The following is a 20,055-nucleotide window of genomic DNA, read 5'->3' on the forward strand; positions in this document are numbered from 1 at the left end:
CCAAATATGAGAGCACTATGAGTTTACTTTTTACCACCATTCACACTTGAATGTGTTTCTTTTAGTGCACTGCTTAGTCTTAGAAATATGTATGTAGAGAGTTGAGGAATTGTTTAGATGCAAGAATAAAGAAAATGAGAATTTAGTTTAAATATTAAGGAAAAAAAAACAAATTCTGAAAGAATTGGGAAGACTCAGCTTTGTAATTAAAATTGGGAGATTCAGAAGTCCGGAAAGATCACAAATTGAACATGTATTGATAGTACAGATGATTAGTCAACAAAAGGTTAATATAATAGGATGGTATAGGAATTCTGTATAGTCTTCTTTATTTATACCATGCATAATCTAAATATTTGTCTTAGATTCTGGACTTAGAGTTTGACAGAGCTGTGACAACATAATTCAGGGCTCTGTGCTTATTACATAAGATAATACTTGGTAAATACCAAGTGGAAACTCATACACTGGGAGACCAGAGGAAGGCAGATGATAACACGTATATCTAGACCAAGCATCACAGAAAAGGGGCTACTTGAGCTGGGTCTTGAATAGTGGATAAAATTTAGATAGAGATGAGGAGGTGGAAGGTTAATGACAGAAGCTTTGGCATAAGCCAAGGTTGAGGGCAAGAATATTTAAAGTATATCTGGGAAAGAGTAAAGAGAGATGCTTGGTATTTGGGGTATATGTTAAATACTATAAACAAAGAGACCCCAGAATATAATAAGATGGAAGAATTTTTTTTCTTCCTTTCTTTTTTTATAACAACAGATAGGTAGACAGTCCAGGAAAGAAGCCATCTAAGGACCCAGGACCCTTTTCGTTGTTGCTCCTCTGTGGCTTACCCCTTCTGTCAGCATTCCAGCTTAATAGAGAAGGGACATGGAATGCAGCCAGCTTTCTTCTCACAGATCTGACCTGGAAGTTGCATACTAACTGCAGTGGAGTTTGGGAAATGAGCCTCTAGACTAGGAACACTGGGAGGCAGACATCTGCTTAGAGTAGTTTGTTGTAGGGCCAAAGTATGATGGACTTTGAATTCCAAGTGTTTGCATGGTACAAACCCAAAATAAATACCTGCCCCAAAATCTCTGAATAGAAGAATGAGTGAGGGGGGGGGGGGGGGGGGGGGGAGTGAATGTATTGTTCTATTTGAACTTTATCCCCTAGACCAGATGCTACGAACTAAAATGCCTCTAAGAATTCAGACAGATCACATAAATGAGTCACTCAGCCAGGGGCAAATGGGGAGGGACGGGAACTGAACAACTGGGGGGTAAATGCGGTGTCTAAAGGCAAGTGATGGTTGTGCTATAATGTGGACCCTGTGTGGCAAGATCTTACAAGTCTTAAAAAAGTAGAAAATCTGGGTTTTATGTAACCTCTCACAATTTTTAAAATGTTGGGTCTAAACAATTTTAAAACAGGCTAAGTAAAACACATATGTAAGATAGACTCGGCCTTCAAGTCACCAGTTTGTAGTCTTTGTGAAAATGAGAAACCCTTAAAATTTTTGGCCCAGAGAATTGGTATGGTTTAAGAAGGTTCATCTGATTGTGGCACATTTGCCTTGATACGCCACTTGCAAAGTGGTTCTCTGTTGTGGATGTTTATTATCATTACTGGAGAGATTTGAAAAAAAAAAATCCCAACCTCTGGGTCCACCCCAGATTAACTAAATCAAGATCGCAACAGGCGGGTAATTTTAAGAGCTCCTCAAACAATTAGGATGTGCAGTCAAGGTTGGGAGCTAGTGCCCGAAGGCTAATTTTGAAGGTTATTACAAATAGCCTGGTCATGTAAAAGGATCTGAACCGTGTGGATTTGGAAGCCGCTGAGGAAATAAAGAGACAGAGGTGGGAGATGTTATAAAGGACAAATCAGTGTAAATGTTTGGCTTCTTAAAATTAAGGGAGTGGAGGAAAGGGATCAAAAGAGTTGAGATTTCAAGCTGAGTTTGGGGCTGAGAGATGTAAAGGAGTTTAACAAGTGGTTCCAAGGTACATATGAAATTAAGATACACAGTGGGTGAATGGGGCAAAGGTAAATGTTATTTTATATGCAAACTCTGTTGCCCAAATCCAAATTGAGAATTCTAAATGAATATAACATCATTAAAGATCAAGCCACTTTTTTTTTTTTTTTAAGGATAGTAATCTTTTGTGTATATTTTGTCACAATGCCAGGAAAAACCTGTGCGTTAACATTGCCAATGGATTCGTTGAGATACTATGCCAAGGTCATTGCTCAAGGTTGGTAGAAAAGAACTGTGGGGATCCAGAACAAATTCCTTTCCTGGTTCATACATTAGGAATGTTTCAGTCCTGCATCGCTTTGGTTTCTGCAGAGCCTTAAAGGGTTTTGAGGCTTTAGCACGATGATGTAGCGCCACCGTGAGGCTACATCCGGTTACTGCATCTAGTTTTTGGCCTCTGAAATACATAAGGAAGAGGTGCAGTTTTTTGGTTTATAGTTTCACACTTTAAATGAAAGTAGTTCTTTGTTATTTTCTTAGTATGGAAGGGTTATGATTAAATAATATCTTGTTGTGTCAAGATAGTTAAAGTACCTAACTACATTTGGCAGGAAGTATTTCTGTGATGATGAAAATCAAGTGTTGCATTTTTTTAAATTCAACTAAAAAAGTTCCTGGAATATTAGTGAATTCTTCTCTATCCTTAAGCCTGAAGTCATGCCCCTGGATTGCTTTGGAAAGGTAACAAAACAAAACAAAATCTTGATATTTATGGCCCACTTACAAATGTTTAGGCGACGTACTAAGAGGTTTATTCATTCAACACATCATTGCGTATTAATTCTCAAGAAAAAAAAAATCTCTCTTTGAAACAGACGCTCTTCTGTTGTATCCCCATTTAACAGTGAGGACGGAGAGGCATAAAGAAGTTAGTCATTTACTCAAGGGTATAGTGCTTGCAGGCAGGAAGTTTGGGCTCAGTTCACAACCCCCTACCTTTTTAATTATGAAAACTTGGATAAGTCTTTAAAAGTTTGGTGTTTAATCTCCTAATATTTAAAATGGAATATTAATTAATTAGTTATCATTGCTGTTGCATAGATTATTCTGTGAAAAAGAACAAAGGATCACTAAACGCTAAAGGCTACATAAATACTAGTCTTGTCATTTGTGTGATTTCGTCTATGAATCCAGGTAACCAGCATCAGCTTTAGTCGGAAGAACTAGAATAACAATCTTCCTTCTGCCACTAAGTAGCATTGTCACCTTGGAAATTTAACTTCTCAAGCCTCAGTTTTGAAAAGTAAATGTTCATAAAGAAGGTGAGGTGGTGACCTGTAAGATACTTCTTAGTTTTGAAATTGTATGGGATTGACTATGACGCGATAGGACTAAGCAGCCATTTCTCAGTAAAGTACACAGTGGAGGGTATCCCTTCCACATGGCTGGCTAGAATCCTCGGGATGCTGGGTGACTGGCCCTCCGAAGATCCTAACACTAAGTGAAGGGGAGGCCATGGCATCAGTGAGCCTGAAGGTATGTCGGTATTCATGCTGCAGTCCCAGCACTGTGATATGACAAGAACCAGACATCCTACAGGAATTTGGGGACTGGCTAGAGTTTGTAAGATGGCAAGAGACCAGGGACAATGGTGATAGTAAACAAGCAAGTAACCCAGTAAGAATTAGATAGGGATTAGCCTCAAATTATAGCAAATGAGGTCAGCTAAATGAAGCAGATAGGAAACATTCACCTTGGCAGACTTGCTGTTGTGATGTCTTAAAATTACCTGTCAGCACTGCTTTTGTGCTGTTCAGACAGTGTGGGGGAAAAATCATTCCAAGAGTGTGGGTTCTGTGTCAAGGTCACTCATGATGTCAGACTGTGGCTGAGGCTGTGGATATGACTATATAAAGATGATTGGCCTGAATTTTACATGGCAAATAAGCAACTTTATCCAGGAAAGATGCTGCCCATAAGCTCAGGCCCATGTGCTTTCTGTCTCTCATTTTGACTCAGTCCTGTGCACTACTTTTTGGGAAGCTCGTGGCTTTACCATTTGCCTTCATTATTTATCTAGGAATAAAGGAAGCTGTTGGTATTTTCTTTTTTAATGCTCTGGAGAGGTGCCACTCAGAGGTGGTGCTCTGGTATTTCTGATTTGTCTGGAGACTTTATTCAGCACTATTCACTTGAAAGGTGTGTGTGTGTGTGTGTGTGTGAGAGAGAGAGAGAGAGAGAGAGAGATGGGCAGATGGGCAGACAGAGAGAGAAAGGTGTATGTCACAATTGACAATCTGGTATTCTTCCCTTTTTTTCCTACTAGATAGAGCCATTACCTTATAGAAGTAAAGCTGATAAGTTGAATTAACAAAAGTATTTTTGTTTTGTTTTCTTTATTTTCTATACCAAAGGGAAGACTGTTTGTACCCTTCTAAAACAAAGTCTAATTAAAGCCCTTTTCCTTATCCAAGACTTACTACATCTTTGGTTTTATATTGTTTGGTGCATGCCCTTGTATTCAAGAGACTGTTGACCAGGACCTTCTTCATAGGATACAGGACTCATAAAAAATTACATTGTGCCCATTCCTCTTTTTGGAGACACATTTATATGACGGAAATTGAGCTGGCAAGAACTCTAAGAGTAGTAGTAGCCTTGCTCAAGGTGTCAAAAAAGAGGAATATTCAGCAAAGTAATAGAACTGTTTGGCAACGGAGCGGGTGCATTTTGTAGGAAGAGAGTTCTGGAGCCCTCCATAGTAATGGGTGAGGGGGCTTCTGTGGTGCTAGATGGCAGCAGAGTAGAGTAGCTAAGAATATGAGGTTGTCTTCACCAAGTGGCTTGGCCTTGTCCCAGTTTCCTCCTCTTAGGGTTTAAAAGTGTTCTCTTCCACATAAGAGCTGTGACTATTAAATGTGTTAAAATGTATAAAGAGGCGAGATTAGCGCCTGCTCTGTAGTACCCATTCAAAAAATGTTAGCTCCTGTGACTGTTGTTGTTACTATTATTGACATGGGAGGGGAGGGGTCAGGCCTTAGCGGCTTCCCCCATATAGGTGACTCTGATGGCAAACTGGCACGTTTCCTCCAGGTCCCCTGCTGCTGCCTCTGTCCAGCCTCACTGACTGCATGGTGTACCGCAGCAGTCTTTTAACTGGGTTCTCTGGTCTCAGCCCTACATTCTGCCTTTGGGGATCAAATATCACCACCCTGTTTTCTCCTCTCACCTTCAGCTATCTTGGTCATTATGACGCTTCAGACCCCAACCCACAATGATTAAGACCTTTTCTCCTTCTTCTTGGGAACTGTGCTGGTTGCCCTAGATTTTTATATCCCCCTTCTCTGTGAGACTCTGGGCCTCCCATCTTGACAGATGATTCTTATATTGTATTAGAGATAATTCTTCTCTAATTGGCCCCAATAATTTTAGTTAATGCACTTCTTGACATTTTAGGAAGTTTGTGTAGGGGAATTTATGCTATGAACGTGTGTTCAGACAAATAAAAACAAGCTTCTAGTTTATAATGTCACACAACAACCTTATAAATAATATGTACTAATTTATTTATAATTTGTATTTATACATATTTATACTATTTATTTATAATTATGTGCTTATAAATGACAATTCCCCCAGCACTCTTTAATCAGAGGGAGGGTCATTATAATATATTACAGGAAGAAAAAGGAAGGGCCTCCAGGAGGTTGAGAATTATCCCTCAAAACCCTGATTATTAAAGATGGAAAGATTAAGAAAGTATCTTGGAAAGGCAGTAATAGGTTGGGGTGCTCTGTTGGGAAGGAGACATTTGAGCTCAATCTTGAAGGGCAGACATGGCAAGTGGAGCAGGAGACACTGGGAGAGTGTGTGAAGGTCAGCAAGATCAGTTTCCTGTCTAACTAGAAGAGAGAAGGTGAATTATATGAACATGTATAGCTTCGAGGGAGGCTCTCTATGCAAGAGCCACAGATGTGAACAGTCAGAAAGGCGTGAGAAATTGTTGAGCTCGGTACCCTCATTTTGCAAACAGGACCTGCATCCCCCAGTCCAGAGTACTTCCTATGAGAACCTCCTGTCTCCTGGTTATACCAGATCTTGCAAGCTTGCCACAAAGGGGCAGCAAGTACCTTTTTCAGGGATCAACGCTAACATGTTCCTAGTGCCCCATGGCTGTCAGCTTTTTATCGTTGTAGCCCTCAGAGACTTTGAAGCCGATTCTCCTTCTCTGAATTTGGCGTGTTTCCCAGTTGATTTTAAGATACAGCCAGGGTTGAGAATCACTAAGACAGACATGGAACGAGGGACTGGAGTGAAGCAAGTTGAATGCATTGCACTCGGGGCGTCCTAAGTAGATATGCCCCTATACACTGTCCCTAGGTTCTCTTATCCATGCTTATGGCCTCCAACACCAGCTGTATGCTGCCTCCTCTCTTGTTCCACACTTCAGCTGAGTTCAGAAAGCAAACTCATATCTCATACTATGCTCATCATCTGCCTATAAGCGGTTTCTTCCTTCTGAATTTTTTACTGCATCTTTCAGAGAATGGTACCTCCAAGTAACATGAAGTTGGCAGTCATTTTGGATTCTAACAAATTTCTCCTCCCTCACATCCAGTTGGTCCTGTCCATTTTAACTTGTCTCTCTCTGTGGCCTCTCGCAGTTCCTCCATGTCCCCCTGCTGCTGCCTGAGTCCAGCCCTCACCAACTACTTCGGGGTATAGTGTAGCAGCCTTTTAACTGGCTTCTCTCTCCAGTGGCTCTCTCCATGGAGAGAGCCATCCACTCTCTCCACCGCTTCAGAAATCCAGTGACCACCACCTTGTCCTCAGGATAAAGTCCTGACTCCAGAGTGTGTTGTGTGGTCTGGCTCCTTGTCTCTTCTCAGTTTTTCCAGTCTCTTCTCAGTTTTTCCCTCTTTGCCTCTCAAGTGTGAGCCATATGCAGCTAATCAGTGTTCTCAGAATGAGCTGTTCTCTCTCAGACTTTATCTGCCAGGAATGTTTTTCTCTTTTCCTTCCAGTGCCCTTTTATTTCTTTTTTTCTGAGTCATTTACACTTATCTTTCGTGGCTCAGCTTAGTTGTGATTTCCTCCCAGAAGCCCTCCCTGATGCCCCAAGACTGAGATAAATGCCTTTCCATTGACTCCTAGACATTGGGATCATCTACAGCAGAGGTTCCCAAGATCCTTTCAGCAGGCCCACAAGATCAACTATTTTCAGTTAATACTGAAATGATGTTTGCCTTTTTCACTCTCATACTGTGTATTGTAGAGTTTTCCAGAGGCTATATGACATATGATATTTCAGTAGACTAAATACAGAAGTAGAAATGGGAATCCAGCTGTCTGTATCATGCCAGACGTTAACCAGATTTGCATATAGCTAACATTTTGAAAACACAGTTATTTTTCATAACAGTGTGTTATGTTAACATGTGTGTAATAGATTATTTTAAGTGATTAATTAATATTTTTTAAATTTCTAAAATGAATATTTATGGTTATAAACCAACAGAAACAAAAGTTCTTTGGGGCCCTTAATAATTCCTAATAGTGTAAAGGAGTTCTAAAAGTTTGGCAACTGCTGATCTATGTTCTCACACATATCACACTTTATATTACTGTGCTCTGAATTCTGTAAGAGAGGAGTCTGTGTTGTTTATATATGTGAGTTCTAGGCCTGAATACAATTTCTGATACATAGTAAGCTCTCAATTAATATTTTTTGAGTAAAGAACCTAATACACATGTGCACATGTATATGTACATACACTTGGAGTTTGAACAAAAAAGACAATTTAGTCTTTACTTGACCTCACCTAATGCTACCCAATTTAGATAGTATATATGATTAACCAAACCAATACTACTCTGAAATTTTGTATTAGTTTTAGAAGCTTTTAGAAGCTCTATTTCTGTCCTTTTTTTTTTTGAACTCTAAGAATTTTGTCTGAAAGATGTCTCTGAAAACTTAAAAATTCAAGCTCTGTATTGAATACACAATCCCTGAGTTCTTCTGACTTGACTACCTACTGGATAAGTCATAAATGTTATCTCCAACTCCCCTTCACTCATTTTGCCCAGGCACCCAACCCTTTTCCTCTGGCAACCACCAGTTTGTTCTTTGTATTTATGTTTTTGGTTTGTTTGTTTGTTTGTTAATTTTACATATCAGTGAAATCATATGGTATTTGTCTTTCTCTATCTGAGTTATTTTACTTAGCATAATGCCCCCAACATCCATCCATGTTGTCACAAATGTCCCCTACATTATGCATGTTGTCAGCCTTTTTATGGCTGAGGGATAGTCTTAAATATACATATATGTACCACATCTCCTTTAACTACTCATCTATTGGTGAACACTTGGGTTGTTTCCTATCTTGGCTATTGTAAATAATGTTACAATAAACAAATACACATACATACATACATCTTTTTGGTTTTTTTTTTTAAAGATTTTATTTATTTATTTGACAGAGAGAGATCACAAGTAGACGGAGAGGCAGGCAGAGAGAGAGAGAGAGGGAAGCAGGCTCCCTGCTGAGCAGAGAGCCTGATGCGGGACTTGATCCCAGGACCCTGAGATCATGACCTGAGCCGAAGGCAGCGGCTTAACCTACTGAGCCACCCAGGCGCCCCTATACATACATCTTTTTGAATTAGTTTTTTTGTTTTCTTTGGGTAAATACCCAAAGAATCAGTAGTGGAATTACTGGTTTATATGGTATTTCTAATTTTAATTTTTTTTCTTTTTTCTTTCTTTTTTTTTTTTTTTAAGATTTTATTTATTTATTTGACAGAGAGAGATCACAGGTAGACAGAGAGGCAGGCAGAGAGAGAGAGAGAGAGAGAGAGGGAAGCAGGCTCCCTGCTGAGCAGAGAGCCCGATGCGGGACTCGATCCCAGGACCCTGAGATCATGACCTGAGCCGAAGGCAGCGGCTTAACCCACTGAGCCACCCAGGCGCCCCTATACATACATCTTTTTGAATTAGTTTTTTTGTTTTCTTTGGGTAAATACCCAAAGAATCAGTAGTGGAATTACTGGTTTATATGGTATTTCTAATTTTAATTTTTTTTCTTTTTTCTTTCTTTTTTTTTTTTTTAAGATTTTATTTATTTATTTGACAGAGAGAGATCACAGGTAGACAGAGAGGCAGGCAGAGAGAGAGAGAGAGAGAGAGAGGGAAGCAGGCTCCCTGCTGAGCAGAGAGCCCGATGCGGGACTCGATCCCAGGACCCTGAGATCATGACCTGAGCCGAAGGCAGCGGCTTAACCCACTGAGCCACCCAGGCGCCCCTATACATACATCTTTTTGAATTAGTTTTTTTGTTTTCTTTGGGTAAATACCCAAAGAATCAGTAGTGGAATTACTGGTTTATATGGTATTTCTAATTTTAATTTTTTTTTCTTTTTTCTTTCTTTTTTTTTTTTTTAAGATTTTATTTATTTATTTGACAGAGAGAGATCACAGGTAGACAGAGAGGCAGGCAGAGAGAGAGAGAGAGAGAGAGAGAGAGGGAAGCAGGCTCCCTGCTGAGCAGAGAGCCCGATGCGGGACTCGATCCCAGGACCCTGAGATCATGACCTGAGCCGAAGGCAGCGGCTTAACCCACTGAGCCACCCAGGCGCCCCATAATTTTAATTTTTTTAATTAAAGATTTTATTTATTTATTTGACAGAGAGAGACACAGCGAGAGAGGGAACACAAGTAGGGGGAGTGGGAGAAGGAGAAGCAGGTTTCCCACAGAGCAGGGAACCTGATGCAAGGCTCGATCCCAGGACCCTGGGATCATGACCTGAACTGAAGGCAGATGCTTAACGACTGAGACACCCAGGTGCCGTCTAATTTTAATTTTTTGAGGAAATTTCATTCTGTTTCCCACAGTGGTTGCACCAATTTGCATTCCTACCGGTAGGATCCCCTTTTCTCCACATCTTCACCAACACTTGTTATTTCTTGTCTTTTTCATATTAGCCCTCTGACTTGGGGTGAAGTGATATTACCTTGTGGTTTTGATTTGCATTTCCTTGATTAGTAATGTTGAGCATCTTTTCCTATGTCTGTTGATCATATTTTTTTCTTCCTTGGAAAAATGTCTATGTAGGTCCGCTACCTGTTTTTAAATCAGATTGTTTGTTTTTTTTGGTGTTGAATTATTTAAGTTCTTTATATATTTTGGATATTAACCAAGCATATATCATAAACACTCCCATCTTGCGACATGCGTTCTTGTTCTAGATATTTGATTTGCAAGGAGGTCTCACCCATCAGGAAAGTAGATAGAACTAATCTAAATATAGGATTATAGCAGCATTTTCAATTCTGTACTTCAGTGTCAAGGAAGAGCCCCTTTTTGAGCAGCCTCAAAACTTTATGGCCATGTCAGGAAATGTTTATTAAAAGTGATTAATTAGCTCCAATTAATTAGGTCAGGGGAGACCGAAAGCTATAGAGCAAAGAAAGACGAACAGGGAAAGAGAAGAGGAGAGGAAGGGAGGGGAGTAAAATAAAGAGGACAGGAGACCGAAAGAAGAAGAGGAAAGAGAAGAAAAAGGCAAAAGACAAACAGTGATCGAGAAAGAAGGAGAAAAAGGGGGACTGAAAAGAGAGAGCACAGAGCATGGGGACTTGTCTAGAGAGGAGGTAACTGTGATAGGACTGGGTGAAGCTGTGTCCCACCTCCTGGGCTTCTCACAACAGCTTGGGAAACAAGAATGGGCCAGAGTGGATGTTACTGTCCTTTGTTTTTCTTTCTGGGAACCTCATGGGAATACGTCTGGTGAGAAAGGCAGTGTAGGAGCTCAGAGCTTCAGCTCTGGAACAAAACTACTTAATATCTGTTCAGTGGCTTTATGACCTTGAATAAATTACATAACTCCTTTAGGCTTCAGCCTCTTCATCTGTACAAGAGGGAAATTCGAGAAGACTAAATGACTACATAAGGTATTAGAGGAATAGCTAGTAGATAGTTATCATCCAAATGTTCAGTATCACTATTTATAATACTAGATATGAGAAACTTACAGTTAAAGCATTAAACTATCATAATCCTAAATTCTAAGGTGTGACCATCTCAGGTACTCTTTGGGGATTCAGAGGCAGATAACGTTGACCTGATTTGCTCATTTGGTGTCTGTGGAGGATTGGGGTGCTTGAGCTAAGATCTCCATTAGAGTAAGTGAGCAATGCTGTGGGGCAGTCCTACTCCCTGGGAGGATCCCCAGCTTCAGCGCTGTGAAAGTGTTCACAGTTGTATGAGTACTCAAGCTGGTCTATACTTCAGTTTCCCCATCTATAAACGAAATAGTTTGGGAATCTAATAGCATAGTTTTGTTGTAAGAATTGAGTACGTGCCTGGCACATAATAAGTGCTCAATACATATTGACCTGTTATTTGTTTCTGTTTATTCCCAATTCTTTTATTCATTCCTGTTTTTATTAGACTTTGATGATATGCATTTCAATCTTGTTTTGCCCTAAAATTAGTTGATTACTTCTTTTTATAAACCAGCAGGGAACAACTGAGCTCACACTCTGGATTAGTTGGAGGAAACTCTTTCCCATTGTGAGAAGCAGGGGTCTTCCTGGGCTTCTCTTTTCCCATTTGAAACTATTGTCAACAGTATCTGAAGATGATGAATCAGCTCAATTTATCCTTTCTACATGATACTGAGTTCAGAATAGAACTTCCCACCTAGTCAATTTCAGATAATACCATTCCATGCCTTTTTTTTCTCTCCCTCTCTCTCTCTCTCTCTCTTTCCAACCGACAGTCTTTTACTTTTATTCTGGGATAATTTTATCAGGAATATTTTTATATTCTAAAGTCATCCCATTCAACCTTTAGAAAAGAAGCTTAAGTATTTCATAAAACATTTCAGTGTTTGAGTTTTCTTGTGCCATCAGAGTTAAAACTGCCTTAAACCATTTCATTTTCTCTTCAATCTTTTTTCCTAAAAGCACACACCAAATCCTCCCTTCTGTCAATTACTTACACTATGTTAGATGTTGTGGGTAGGAACATGGGTAAACGTGTCAGGTGGTAGAATCCAAAGTACCTCTTTTAACTCCTTGGCCTTTTATCTTGAGCCTCTGGGTCTGGAGTGGTACATTAAGTACCCAGATAGGTGGTTAGGGAAGGCAAATTGCATTTGACTGCTCTTGTGTAAAAATCTAAATTAGGCATTTCGTATAGGAACTATGTGTGTATGAATTAACCAGAAACAGAGACTAAATATATACGTTGGTAAATATACATGTAAAATCTCAATGCATATTTTGGCTTCAAAATGGAGTTCTAGGGGCGCCTGGGTGGCTCAGTGGGTTAAGCCACTGCCTTCGGCTCAGGTCATGATCTCGGAGTCCTGGGATCGAGTCCCGCATCGGGCTCTCTGCTCAGCAGGGAGCCTGCTTCCTCCTCCCTCTCTGCCTGCCTCTCTGCCTGCTTGTGATCTCTCTCTGTCAAATAAATAAATAAAAAAAAATCTTAAAAAAAAAAAATGGAGTTCTAATTTTTCCAGTTATTGGAGTCCAAATGAAGCTTCCTTGTGCGTAGGGATAGAGGATTGCGATAACTCCTTGGTAGCCATTGTTAATGTGAAGATTGGCTCCAAAGCATGTGGCCTGTTTTGAGAAGTTAAGCTAGATTATTCTAAAACTTTTCGCTATTAATGGAGAAATGTGATTCCCCCTCAGACCTGCTAGTGGAATAAGGAGACAGGAAACCTCTGCTGACCTGCAGTCTTAAATGCTACCCCCTCCGTGTTGTCCCAGCTGATGACCTGAGACAGAAGTTACTACTCCCTCCTCTGCGTGCCCCTCTCACCTTGTGGCTATATGGGGACTTTTCTGATCCTTCTCCCCTGTGGCCTAGCACAGTACTGTATGCTTAGTGAATAATCAGAACTTTCTGGGTGAATGAGATAAAAGATTGAATTGGAGCTTGTTGATTAGGAATGATTTTTAAGAATCATTTATCAAGGGGCACCTGGGTGGCTCAGCCTGTTAAGTGTCATCCAACACTTGGTTTCAGCTCAGGTGATGATCCTCAGGGTCATGGGCTTGAGCCCTGTGTCAGGTTCCACACTCAGCGGGGAACCTGATTCTCTCTCTTTCCCTCCCCCTCTGCTCCTGCCCTGACTCTTTCATCTGCTCTCTCACTCCCTTTCTCAAATAAATGAATAAATAAAATCTTTTAAAAATCATTTTTCAAGCCTTAGTTTTACATCAGGCTTTAAAATGTGTATTTTTCTTGAAATCCTCATGTAAATCCAAGATGGGTATTACTGTCCCCGTCTTACAGATGAAGAAAATGAGGTTCAGAGACGTTAAGTACTCATTTACTTTATGTTGTTAATAGGAGGTAGATGGAGCTTGGAATCAAATTCAATTTTGTCTGGTTGCAGCAACCGTTCTCTTAATAATACCCATACTGGTTCATGATGGGAATAGTTTTTTTTTTTTCTTCCTCTTTTAATATAACCTCTCCTGCCCCGCCCCCCATAGTTAATCCTCATTTAAATGTTTTTCAACTTCTAATTTCAGGTAGGAACTTAGACAGATTTTTAGATTGGTTGGCCTTTCATGATTTCATGTGGTGCCAGTGAGGCTGTCTGGATTCACGTCCTTAGTCCACTACCTTCTAGCCATATGATACTGGGTAGGTCTCCTCAGCTCTCAGAGCCTCTGTCTTCTCAACTGTAAAACAGGTCACCATACTACCTACCTCACAGGGCCTTTATGAAGCCCAAATGATCTATCGTACGTGAAATACATGTAAAAGGTCCTGGCACACAGTGAGTGGGGTTTGAGGATTATGTGTTGTTTTAGCTAGTATTGTTCAGATGAGATCATTCAGTGAAACTTTGAATCTTGGAATACTAAGAAAGAGGTAAATACATTTTAATAAATGTTTAAAAGATTCAACAGCAAAGACTAAACAATTTTTCCATAAATATAGTGAACATAGTTCACTTTTTTGATGCCCTTCAGTAGGTCCCTGTCTGAAGGCAGCTAATTTGATCTAGATGAAGTCAGACATCATGTTGATTTCTTTGTCCACTGAGAAATGAGAAGCCTTTTGAGGGCGTAGACACACACACACACACACACACTCTAACAACGAAAAGAAATAAGTAGTTGAGGTCCTTGGCTGAACTCCTTAGAACCAAGGGCCATCTTCTCTGTGATTAAACTGAGTCAGATTTATCTGTAATTGAGGCTCTGTTAGAATTGGCTAATTCCAGCATGTAACTGCCTTACATTTTTGGTTGAAATTTTCCATGAGTTACAAATGAAGTTTACAGTGATTTTTGGCTTGTGGGAAAAAAAAAGGTGTTTGTTCCTTGCTAACCATCTAGCCTTATCAAAGATCTCCTTTGAGAAAAATGAACAGAAAATATTAGAGGGGAAAGATTGAGAGCTTAGAAAATTTTACCTCAGTGCCAAGACTGTAGGGCTGGGAAGAATTGTTACTTTTCCTTCATCTGGGTCAGATGGCATGCTTCTGAAAATACTATTTCTAGAGGTCAGTGTGGTGCACTGAGAGAAACCCAACTGTGGGGTGAGATGTGGGTTTGGGCTCCAACTCCACCAATTCTTGCCTTAGGCAAGTCACTCGCCTTCTTTGACCCTCAGTTTCCTTATCTGTACAATGACCAGAATCAGCACCACTCCATACACTTGTGACAGCATGGCATCTACTTCCTGTTGTATGTGTCCCCCTTTACCCTCTTAGAGAAATAGGTTTCCATTTCAGTTTGGTCTAAAAATCATGGAATTCTATACAAAATGACCCCCAAGGCTTTCAACACCATAAGGCCGACACCATTTCCCATTTCCTACTGTATTGCGGGCTTCTGGTCCCATCCCTGACGCAAAGAAGGCGCTCCCATCTTATTCCTGCTCCAAACAACAGGACAGCCTTGCTGGAGGGTGACAGTCATCACCTTCAGTTTGTGTTTAACCAAACCAGGCTTGTTGTAGAGAGAAATAGGTGGGAAAATAAAAGAAAGAACAGGCATTCTTAACCTGTCATGAGAGGGTAGCTATTTGCAAGACTCGAAGGTGAATTTTCCTTGTGACTAGAATCTTCAAATATATGTTAACCAGCTGAGGGCTCTAGCAACTCATTTTCTACAAACCTGAAAGTGTGCATTTGCATGCACTTTGACGGTGCTGCTTCGTCTTTAAAGAGATTGATGCTTCAGAAAGTTTGAAAGTAAGATTTTTAAGAAGCACTTCATTAAGGAACTTTTAAAATGCAAATGATTTGAAAGTGGGAAGTGTGCCGTCGGTGGTCATTGGGTGGTACCAAGGCTGCGGGCATCCTGTTCTCTCTCACGTTGCACGGCCAGGGTTCCTCCTGGGTGTCGAATCCCGGCTTGGCCTTAGTGAAGAGTTTGCAGATTCTCAAAACATGGGTCAGATATGAATGTCAAGGGACCTGTCCCGAGGGATACAATTAAGGGGGTGGCCTGGGAACACTGGGGCCTGTTGACTGAGTCCCACTCAGTGTGCCCCCACAGAGCTTGGTGGGAGGCAGAGAAGGATAGTGGAAGAAGGGGCAGAAAGGGACCGCCAGGAAATTGGTGGTCGAAAATGACAGGAAAGAGACTGAACAGGTAAGCTACTTTGGCAGGAGTTTGAACAGCGAAGGCTAGAATGCAACCTTTCAGAGGTGTGTACCTTCCAGAGGTGTGCAGTTCAGCCTGTAGCCGTGAGTTGGATGTGCGTAAAATGTGCTTTTATCTAGTGCAATGACAGCATCGGATTGTGTCATGATGGAAATATGAGTTTTATACTCATCTTGGACTCTCAAAGTAAGTAAGTGTGAACTCAGAATATTAGAGAAACAAACACAAATGGGTTAAATACTACAAATAAGAACAAATTTGGATACAGACAATTCTGATACAGGCGGAATACATTTCACGGAAAAATCCAGGAGAATATTCCAACTCTTTTATTGATTGTCAAAATTTTTCGACTATTAAAATTACTTGAGTCGAGTAGGCCAGTGCTGAGACATGCTTTATATTCTGCTGAAATTTTTGCTGCAGTGATATTTGTTTTTTCATTCCCAACAATGTCCAGCAGGGTGCTTTACACAGAGTAGGCACTTAATAAATATGTGTTAGAAAAGTGAATGAGTGCCCAGTATTTGTTATGTTAGAACTTGATCTGTATTATAAAATAAATATAATTTTGTATTTTCCCCCATTTTTCTATGTTGTTATGTATGTCACCTCATTTTCCTCCAGTCATACAATTTCAAGGGGCTCTCGCAGAACTTCTAAAAATTAGCATCAGATATTAGTCATATTTTGCATCCAGATCTGAGTTCTCCTGCACATTGTCTGGTTCAGTATATTGAGTGGCACTTAGTTGGTCTTTCTAAGGAGAGCGTCTCCTAATAGGGGGATAGTACACAGGACATTCACTATCCACGACACAGAACACTGGTGCCAGTACGCATGTCAAGGGGCTGGGAGAGGTGGAGAAACAGCAGGGGACAAAGTTATCAAGAATTGGATGGACTCCAGAATCATTTGCCTTTATGATTTCTGTCTATATTTTTGTGGCTACACGTCTAAGCAGGAGGAGAGGTGGAAAGCTAAGAGCTCCCTAAGAGGGAAGAGTGTTTAGCTTTTTATTATAAAATTACAAAGACTTTCCAGGTTTCTATTATGGTGCATGAAACTTTTTAGCACTGGCGAGAAAAGAGTTGAGAAAAGGTACAACACATGAAAATTGGTGAGGTGGGGATAGAATTCAGAGGAAACCCAGAGGGAAGCCTTGACAGGACCTCTGTTTCTTCTGTGTCAGACAGCCTTGGTTTTGCTCTCTGGCTAGGCTCTGCAGAGAGATCATCCAGGAAGGTTCACTTGGGTCCCATGGGTTTGCCTAATCTGCATCTCATGGATTTCAGCTAACTCTGTAATCATGGTTCCGTTAGGAAAGCTGTCACACAGTGTATTTGATACTCTTTGGCTGAGACTAACCTTTTGTGTTGAGATACCCATGCAATCACATAGACACACATTGTTTTGTTTGCTTGTTTTTTGGAAGAAGAGAAGATGATAAATAGAATATAACTGGTTATATTTCAAATAACATCTTATACTATTGGTCCTCTTGGATTTAATCAGTTGTCTCCAAAATAATTTACTTTCTGACTTAATTTTCTCCACCAACCCGTTTACAGATAAAACCACTCAAGGCCAAATTTAATGTAAATACTACTGAATAGTATAAAATGCTATTTCATCTCACAATTATCAGCAATCTAGACTCTGATATTCTGAGGTTCTGTACATGATATTTCTGTAAGTCCATCTGGCCAAGAAAGAGTATCTTAATTTTTCACTGCCCTTAATTATGAGAACATCAAGAATTAGGACTTCAGTTCTAACACACTCTACCCTTGTTTCTGCTCATAGATTTACTGTACACATCTGTAGGGATCTATGGTTAACCTCAAGTCAGATAAGAATTTCTATGTATTCTGAGTCGTGGGCAGTCTTCCAGAAAGAGGGACTTGGGGAGTGATGTTTTAAACAGGTGGGAGGCTTAACTGAAAAAAGTGAGGCTGAAGTAACATCTGTGTTAAAAGACTGCAGTATTTTAACAAAGCAACTCTCAAATTTATGGAAATGCAGAAGAGGAGAAAGAGCAGACAAACTGATACCCTAAATATTTGAGAAAGGGCAAAAGGAATTACTTGGCATGGATTCCTAGCGTTTAGAACAAGATACAATGTGGGAAAATTAGAGAAAAGGGTGAGTTGGGTGGGTCATGAGACAAATGTATTTGGTAGAGGAATGTGTCATGTGAAATTCATGAAACTATCCCTGTTGGATATGTTTTTCACCTCACCTGGAAGAAACACTTCTGAGTGATGACCAAAGGAACCTCAGTGATGTTATTAGCTTGGGGTTAGAGGCTAGGACTTGAGGCATGTTAAACCACCTCCTGGTTCCCAGACCAGCCAGCTGCAAATGCATAGGCCTTAGCTTCTAATTAAGATGACCCTGACATGGTATTTCTTATTGGCTTTACCAAAACAACCTGATTAGGACGGGCTTTCAAAAAGATGGGTGCAATTATCTTCCGATCTTGGCACAATAGAGATAAAATAGGGAAAGTGTTGGGTAACACTTAGCAACATGGGAAAACAGAGGGTAGTCTACCAGGTGGGATGATTGGCCGAGCTCCAGGTGGGTCAGTGACATTCCAGAGCGCGTTGGGACAGTCTGATGGACTCTGTTGGCCTCCATGCCCACATTGCTGTCTCCCTTTGACAGATAGGAATGTGTTTCTAAGAGTTATTTGTCAGCCTTTCTCTTTACCACCCTCCTCAGTCCCATTTTCTGTTTTTTTTTTTTTTTTAAATAATCGTTTTGAGGCCAATCAACTGTGGGGATTAAAGAGTTATGAATCTTAAACTATTATTTAGGAGAAAACTTAGTAACAGAAGCCTAGCTTCTGAGAAGCACGATAAAGAAAATGAATTTTCACCTATTCTCAATTTGGTCTCAGGATATTCTCAGTTAAGCATTAAAAATATTAATCAAAATTAATCAAAAGGCAAATCTGAAGAACGGGTTAACTTGAATAGGGAAATAGCATCCCAAGCCTTCAGTGAATACAAGTGTAGAAGCCTGTCCTTGCTCCTTTCAACCTCCAGGTGGTGCTGTTTACTTAGACACGGAAAGCAGGCGCCCAGCTCCATATCTTTCCTTTAGGTTCATAGCCCGGCTTTCGTTTTTTTTTAAATATTTTCCGTTTGTACAGATGTGTTCTTTTAAATGGTCAATAAATTTTTATAACCACTACTTGAAAAATTGCAAGATTATGTGATTTGTGCTTCCTAGCTAAGAATATTTCTTTATGTGAGGGACACACCCAGAGTCAGGTGTTTACGTTTTTGCTCATTGATCCCACCTCCTCTACCCTTCCTTGCTTTTTAGAACCCAGACTGAGCCGCAGACAGTTGGGCTGTCAGTAGAACTCATCCAAATCCCTTTAAACACTTATGTGATTTAAAAATAGATTTGTAGTTCAGTTAAGGCAACTCTTCTCCATAGGCTTCTGAGTAAAGACCACCATCTTTATGGGAGTGCTTTTATCCCCCAAAGCCAGGGAGTGTTCCTTGCAGGGCTGACCTGATTTTTTGGTGAAGGGGCACTTGTCAGACACCAGAAATGTTTTGATGATCAGAGAACACCTTTATAAAGACACCCGACAATCCAATCCAAATTCCTCAGAAAAAAATGTTCCTAGGGAAAAACTGAAAGGGAGTCATGCACAGTGTCTTTCCATTTTGATGAATTTCAAACCAGGAATAATGGAAATTCCATTCCACAGTGTGGAACTAGAATGGGAAGGCAGTGGTATCAATTTTATCCTCCGAGAGGTTTGGAATTTTTAAGACTGGCTTTAAAGTAATGATCAACTAACATGCTTTTCTTGTCCTTTTCCCCCCCCTTCTCTTTTCTGTCACAAAGGGGTTTGTAAACAAGCTGGATGAATTCATTCAGTGGTTACATGAAGCCATGGAAACCACCGAGAATTGGACACCCCCTAAAGCAGAGACGGATGGCCTTAAGCTGTACCTGGAGACACACTTGGTAGGCAAGACTGTGTTGCTTTTGCTGTTAGTAGTGAAGGATTATAATGCACTGCTTGTTTGTTTATGGGGAATATCAATTTTATTTATCAGAAGTCATTATATGCTAATAAAACCAAGTTTTAATGGGGTAAACTGCAGAAGCTGAAAATTTACAGGCATTTCAAGTAATATACTATGAAATTTAAATCCTCTGTATTTCAAGCTATTTTTTTCAAAACTTTTTCCAGAAAGGTAAGTCATTTACTTAAAAATACCTTAGAAAATTTGCTCGACTCTTGTTCTCCAAAGGTATGATTGAAGGTTTTTCCTCTTCTGAAAAAATAAATAAATGAAAGAGATAATTTTGATGACCATTCTAAGCTTTCTAGAATTCTTGTAAAATTAATGAACCTCTCATTATCAAGAGGGTCTACATTATCTGTTCTACACTGGGTT

General features: G+C 40.1%; 1 protein-coding gene across 2 annotated transcripts in view; it reads left to right on the forward strand.

The window, feature by feature from the left end:
* The window catches only part of AKAP6 (A-kinase anchoring protein 6), a 542,654-nt gene that overhangs the window by 285,656 nt on the left and 236,943 nt on the right, over positions 1 to 20,055 (forward strand). For both annotated transcript variants that reach the window (XM_047736848.1, XM_047736849.1), the window contains one exon: positions 19,496 to 19,618. In XM_047736848.1, the coding sequence (XP_047592804.1) occupies positions 19,496 to 19,618 (123 nt within the window). The remainder of the gene's footprint in view (positions 1 to 19,495; positions 19,619 to 20,055) is intronic.

The sequence above is a fragment of the Lutra lutra genome, chromosome 7 (assembly GCF_902655055.1).
Source record: "Lutra lutra chromosome 7, mLutLut1.2, whole genome shotgun sequence".
In the NCBI taxonomy this organism is placed as follows: Eukaryota; Metazoa; Chordata; class Mammalia; order Carnivora; family Mustelidae; genus Lutra; species Lutra lutra.